Source organism: Mixophyes fleayi, chromosome 2 (genome assembly GCF_038048845.1).
Source record: "Mixophyes fleayi isolate aMixFle1 chromosome 2, aMixFle1.hap1, whole genome shotgun sequence".
In the NCBI taxonomy this organism is placed as follows: domain Eukaryota; kingdom Metazoa; phylum Chordata; class Amphibia; order Anura; family Limnodynastidae; genus Mixophyes; species Mixophyes fleayi.
In genome coordinates this window covers 65063638-65070752 of record NC_134403.1, presented here as the reverse complement: position 1 = coordinate 65070752, position 7115 = coordinate 65063638, and the positions used below count along the sequence as shown (strand labels likewise).

The 7115-nt window shown below is 36.3% G+C and overlaps 1 protein-coding gene across 1 annotated transcript; it reads left to right on the top strand.

Moving 5' to 3' along the window:
• The first annotated feature begins 400 nt into the window (after window positions 1–400).
• LOC142139814 (keratin, type II cytoskeletal cochleal-like) lies at window positions 401–6909 on the top strand. The gene is made up of 9 exons (XM_075197683.1): window positions 401–826; window positions 2358–2566; window positions 3353–3413; window positions 3725–3820; window positions 4451–4615; window positions 4713–4838; window positions 5310–5530; window positions 6077–6105; window positions 6764–6909. The coding sequence occupies exons 1-9, from the start codon at window positions 401–403 to the stop codon at window positions 6907–6909; spliced, it is 1479 nt and encodes a 492-aa protein (XP_075053784.1).
• Window positions 6910–7115: the final 206 nt, after the last annotated feature.

The window sequence follows — 7115 nt, the reverse complement described above, 5'->3', positions numbered from 1 at the left end:
GGTTGTAAAACGTTAGGAGGCGGGACTTTGCATTTATACGTTGTCACAAATAAAAAAATAATTATGGACCAACAAAGCACCTATTAATCTACTATAAACATCTGGGACCTTGACAATTCTTTCACCATAAAAGTCTGACTGAACCATAGAAATGATCTTGTTTTATTATAAATGATACATATTATACTTTAGCTTTGATCAAGCAGGTGTGTTGCTTGTTTGTTTTCTATAAACGTTAAATATGACACTAACAAGCAACAATCCAAAGAGTAACTCAAGATAATAAGGGTGGAAACATTAATTTCAAGTATAAAAGCAGGAAGTAACAGCTCCACAAGGCATCAGCTCACTAGACTGTGCTTCAAATCCTCTGTAGATCATCTCTGTGACAAAAACGATCATGTCTCATCACTCCATCCTCTCCTCTGGGCACAAGGGCTACAGCTCCTGTTCTGTTGCTTTACCTAAACATTCCAGCTCACACAGCATCTTCTCACACTCTGCTAAACATGGAGGACACGGTCACAAGACTCAGCATTGCTTTACCAGCTCAAGTGCCCACAATATTGGATCAAAGGGACACAAAATGTCAGTGGGAAGTTTTCATTCAGGGAAAAGTGGGCACAAATCTGGATTTGGTTTTGGTGGAATTGGTCATGGGTTTGGGGGATCATCTTGTTCTGGAGGAATCACCTCTGTTACTGTGAACAGAGGTCTTCTGGAACCTCTTAATTTGGAGATTGACCCAAGTATCCAAAGAGTGAGGACTGAGGAGAAGAATCAAATTAAAGGTCTGAACAACAAGTTTGCCTCCTTCATTGACAAGGTACAGTACTGTACTATAGGACTTGGGTATATACTGCTTGCCTTAACATAAATGGTTCTACTAGTTTGAAATATGTGTCAGGGCAATGTTTTTATTTTATTACTTGTCTAATTAACTGTATTTGTTGTAATAAGTCCATTTTCTGTGGGTTCTTTCAAAGTAGTAGGTCACTCATAAGCAACTTAGTATTACAGTTAATACGATAATTTTAAATCGGATATTTGCTCGCGGCAACAGGGGCTGAGAGCAAAAATCTGCCTTAAAATTACCGTACTAATGGTAATACTGCACACTATTATCATAGTAGAATTGGCCCCTTAGACTTTGTCAATGTATGTGACACTGTGTCTTACAGGCACTTGTTACACCTGGGCATAAAACTGTCTGAAAGTCCAGAGGGTAGTTATCTATGGTTCATATTTGGACTGGACTAACATTGTAAGTTGTATACTACAGAGTTATGTTTTTGGAAAAATGCTATTTACTTTGTTACTAAATTATATAATAGTGTCTGTTAAAACCACTGCTCCTAAAAACATACATACAGGTTACACCAGTGATATGATTTATCCACAATGGAGAAGGATCTAGGTATGCTTAAAAATCACAGCCTTGGCAAGCAATTCCAATCTGTGACCTAAAGAGACAGCAGGATGTTATTTTAAATAAAAAAAAAATGCACAGACACTAGAGAGAAAAGTATAATTTTGCCCTTATATGTTGCCTTTATATTGCACTGGGGAGACCTCAACTAATATATACAGTTCTGATTGGTCACAAACAGGATGCAGCGGAAATAGAGAGGGAGCAGAAGAGGGCATATTAATATGGAGTATGGAAAATCTCCCTTATGAGGAAATATAAATTTTATTTAGAATGATAAATAGAGGCTATAGTCTCAGATTAATCTTCATGGGCCTGAGTCATTAAGGAGAGGAAAGCAAAAAAAAAGGAGTAAGTTTGCTCCTGGACAAAACATGCTACAATGCAAGGGGTGCAAATGAGTATATTGTTTATGCAACATGGTTTTTCCCAGGTGCAAAGTTACTCCATTTTTATACTTTGTTCTCCTTAATGGATCAGGTCTCATATGTTTAAAGTCCTTTACAGTAAGAATAGTGAAACTTTGGAATGTATTCCCACAAAAATAGACACTGTAGATTAAAGAAAGGAATGGACATGTTTTTAAAAACACAGAACAAAGGATAACTTGTACTAAAACGTGCAATAGAATATTGATTCAGGGAGCTGTTGGACTACAAGTACAGAGTCAGGAGGGGATTATTTTCCCTCTTAAGGCAACTTAGACTGTGCTTATTGGGGTAGGCTGTCTTTCTTTTGATCAACTGGGGATTTTAATGATGAATTTTGAGCATGGACATAATGTGATACATTTTTCCAGCACATGTACCAATATATTTGCATATCCACATACTTTTAAATTCATAATATATAGTGAAAATACATTTTTATTTCTCATTTATTTTATTTCTCATTTATAACTTATTACTTTAAATTCTGTTTTATTTAGGTGAGATTTCTGGAACAACAAAACAAGATGCTGGAGACCAAGTGGGGACTTCTACAAAACCAGAAAACAGCCAGGTGTGAGATCGAACCCCTGTTTGAGGCATTTATTAGCAACCTCAGGAGACAGCTGGAAAACCTGGAATGTGAAAGGGCTCGTCTAGAAGCAGACAGGAACAACATGGAGGGAACCGCCGAAGAATTAAGGAGACGGTATTCAATTCACGTTTTATTGAAATCTATTTTGGATTAATAGAGGTTTCTAGATCTGACTATTCAGAACAAGTACAGATATTATATTACCTCATAAGTTAGCTATTGTATTGCACTGTTGGGTTGCATACTTTTCTTGAGTAATAGTCGCTTGCGGCTTTTCTAAGCACGGAATACAGACAAAAGAGGTGGCAGGGGTGTTACCCAAGTCAAAAATGACAACATTTGATTGACTGTAAACGGGAGAAGGTTCAACCAGTCATATGCTGTCCTCTCCTGGTCAGTAAAAATACCCCCATTCAAACTTCTCCTTGGCCTATTGCTTTCAAATACAGTAGTTGAATATTACTGCAAGTTATGGGAATACCCCCTTTAAACTGGTCATCAACCCAAGTCTGCACAAGGTTTGTTGATGAAATAACTTAATATCTCAGGATTTACCTTATTTTTATGTGTCTTTTTTCATACAATCAATAATAAAGTAAGAAAGTATACAATGCAATGACATTTTTGCCTGCAAAATTAAAAGAATGCTTCACCAAATAGTCATTGTGCTGATGTTTTAATTGACATGTAGGCAATATTATTGGTAGACAAATGTGCATAAATTAGATTGCACTATTTGATACAGTGACCCAAGAAGTCAATCTATTTTTATTTATAGGAAAACTGGTTATATTTTGTATTATTTTATTGGTACATTATTTTAATTATCATTGCACTTCTTGCAAAATATTAATCTATATTATACTAATGAATGAAATGTAATATGATATAATTTGGCAGCTATGAAGAGGAATTAAACAGACGTACCGCTGCAGAAAATGAATTTGCTGGACTTAAGAGAGTAAGTTTCCATAATTGCCAATTTCAAGTGACATCTATACTACAAAGTGAAACCATGTAATAAATTAACTGATAGGTAGCTAATATCTCTATTTAATACAAATGCAGATTTTGCTTTTAATAGATATGAACGATTGTTACTTTATTTTATATTGGAAAACAAATACAATTCCATTAAGCTTAATGCTCACCCCTATGGAAAATATACATTATGTGAAATGTTATATTACATTCACTATATTATATTAACTCAGCATAAACCATTAGTACAAAAAGAATAGATTTGTAAATGAAACACACTCTAATCTATAGGAGGTTGATGCAGCCTTTATGAACAAAGCTGAGCTGCAGGCCAGAGCCGACTCCCTGACTGATGAGATCAACTTCTTGAGGACTCTGTATGACGCGGTAATGTTTTATTTTGCTACATTACTGTTTGAATCATTTGCTCCTGACTGTGTTTTACACACCTATGTTAAGTCGAATGTGTTGCTTTTTGAGCTGATCATATTCAAACATCAGCTTTAGTCCATTTTTCTGAGCAGTATTGAAACAAATCATATTTTGCTAATTTTTTTTCCAGAAGATTTGTCTTCCAAAAATACAATTAGTTTCTTTATAACCCAAGACTGGAGGAAACAATTTTACCACCTTTCCATCAGGTGGTAAAATAGCATAAAAAGTCATACCTTCATACAACTGCTAAATAAAAGTTAGGAAAGTGTTTACATAACATGGATTGCCATAACTTGCTAGATACGTAGATCTTCTGAAAAAAATATTTTATTATTTTTTCTTTCCTCTGTTATAAATAGATTTGCATGTATAATGTTTTTTTTTTCATTTGTTGTAGTGGGTATATTGTGAGCATCAAACATTACTTTACCAAGGGGCACTGCTAAGGGGTCACTTTCACATAAGGGTACCCCTCTGTCAATAACATCCAAAAACTCTTTAATTTGCTGTAGTGTAGAGGATTAATTGTATGTTGATCACAAGTTTCAAAAGCAGGTGTTGTAAGAATGCATTACTCCGCAGGAGATTGGTCAGCTCAACGCTCAGATCTCAGATACTTCAGTTATTGTGTCTATGGACAACAGTCGAAATCTGGACATGGAAGGCATCATTGCCGAGGTCAGAGCCCAATATGAGGACATTGCAAACAGGAGCCGAGCTGAGGCTGAGGCCATGTACCAATCAAGGGTGAGTTTGGCAAGAAGGAAGATGTTATACATATTATTATATATATATCCGGGTACACCAAATTATTGATACCTCTTTATACTATTTTGTACTGCAGTTTGAGGACTTGCGCATGGCAGCTGGAAGAAATGGAAATAATTTGCAGAACAGCAGAAATGAGATTGCTGAACTCAACCAAACCATTCAGAGACTTAAAGGAGAGATAGAGTGTGCTAAATCCCAGGTACATAATCCATGTGGACTGGAGTCCAAAGCAGTTTATACATTCAGTTATGTTATTTGTTATATCAGTGTAGGACAGTGTAGTAGTTATTTAAATACTACCATCCCATATTCAATATTATGTGACTCCTACTACACATTGAGGAATAATTCTACCTAAAACTGAATTCTATAGCTTACACATAAATGCAAAATATAATTTACCTGTGATCCACCAGGTCTCCCCAATATTGATTAGATCAGGTGGACCTAGTCAGGGGAGGCTGTGCTCGTTGGTTCCAGCATCAATGTATGATAAAAAGCTTGACTCAGTAGGTGCAGGCTGCTGCAGTCTTTAGAGGACTCTCCACAACCTGTGAGGGCAAACTTTTCCACACAGAAGGAAGCAATGACAGCCTCTCCTAAAACTAGAAGATGTTTAGGGGGTCAACAAAAATAAATAAAAAATATAATTTTTCTGTTATTGTCCCAGAGGGCTGCTCTAGAAGCTGCTATAAATGAGGCTGAGGAACGTGGAGAGGCTGCTGTCCGGGATGCAAAGAATAAACTGTCTGAGCTGGAGGCTGCTCTACAGAAGGCCAAGCAGGACATGGCTCGCCAACTGAGAGATTACCAGGAACTGATGAACGTTAAACTGGCTCTGGATATTGAAATTGCTACATATAAGAAGATGCTGGAGGGTGAAGAGTGCAGGTGAGTATAGAATCCAAAAAAAATTCATACATAATGAATCACAAGAGAAGGATTTCTCAATCTTTTAACTCTGAGACCACCCAATCAGTTTTAAATATGTTTAAGGTACACCTTCTTCCCAACAATGTTTTTCCTATATTTACAGCTGCTAGTTAAGCACCTAAACACATATATAACTACACACATTGTTTAGTATACTTACTTTCAAATATTTTAATCAATCCAAGAAGGAGATTTATAACAATGTATTTTTGATTGAAGCATTCCCCCCTTTTTCTCCTGCATGCATTTCTCAGTATAATTGGATAATAATCTATTTTGTAAAGGACTAACTGTCATATATCACAAGCATGCTGCACATGATATGCTGAATCTCCAATACTGCTTGGCAAATATGCATCCAATTAGTGATAACTTACTTAAGTAAACTTTTGTAAACAACTAATTAAAAATATAAAACTTGATTTAATATGTACATCCTTTTATTTAAATGAATATTGTATTGAACATTAAATATTAATAAAATGTAAATATTCTTTATTTTAGGTTGGCTAAAGATGGATCTGTTAATATTTGTAAGTACATTATTTTTCAATAAAGTAGAAATATTTAGAACAATTTTGAACATTCAAATCTCATACTTCAAAAATCGTTGTCACTAATTCAAGTTTGTATAAAGAGAGAAAATATTTTGAACAGATTTTCATGCTTTTGCTTTCTCCTTTTAATTGATGTCTTCCAATTGATAGTAAGAAATATTTTGCACCTATTTTTATTCTTGAGTGTTTCCTTAGTGCTATGGTGTGACATGGGCATAATGTTCCCCATTCACTGTCATGTTACACTGGATGAAAATATCTCAGAATAGTCCCTCTTTTTGCAGATAATTGTGGCATTCTTAAAACCCGCCTGGACCCATACCCTTGTGGTTAAAAATAAAGTTTACAATTATCAGCTTTTTTGCAGCACTCAGGGTTAATTGTTCTGTAGAGTAGTTTTATTGCAATAATTAGCATTAAGTGTAAAGTGTAAGAGGGCTTCCCGTGGTACAATGTGAGCTGATCACATGATGCTTACTTCCAATCCTGGTACTCTTTTCATCATCCAGGTACTGTTGTTGATTCCCTCAGGTGGGGGGTTTGTCACCCCTTTAAGTTCTAAATTTCACTGTAATTTTAACTTAATGCAAATTCTTCAGATACATGCTAAAATTAATGTTTGTTTCCCGCTTAGCTATTCTGCACTCAAGCACTGGGGGAAAACACCATTCCAAAGAAATGTCCCATCCCACAAGTGGACATCATCATCATCATAAAGCAGGATTCAGCTCAAGCAGCCACGTCTCCAAACACCATTCTAGCCATGGTCACCATTGTTAAACAGGATATGGAGAACAGAGGCGGACCTAGCGAGCTGTGGGCCCAGGTGCAGGTCGGCAGGAATAAGGGAACCAGGGCCCCCGATCCTCTGCATCTCCCATGCAGCAGGCCCCAATTATCTACCTGGGCCCCGGTGAACTGCACCTGCTGCACCAATGGTAGTTCCGCCACTGATGGAGACTACTTTTCCTACACTTCACTGCATT

Coding starts and splice junctions, on each gene's coding strand:
- LOC142139814 (XM_075197683.1), top strand. CDS start 401: ATGTCTCATCACTCCATCCTCTCCTCTGGGCACAAGGGCTACAGCTCC. Junction 827..2,357: donor TTGCCTCCTTCATTGACAAG/GTACAGTACTGT, acceptor TGTTTTATTTAG/GTGAGATTTCTGGAACAACA. Junction 3,821..4,450: donor TGAGGACTCTGTATGACGCG/GTAATGTTTTAT, acceptor ATTACTCCGCAG/GAGATTGGTCAGCTCAACGC.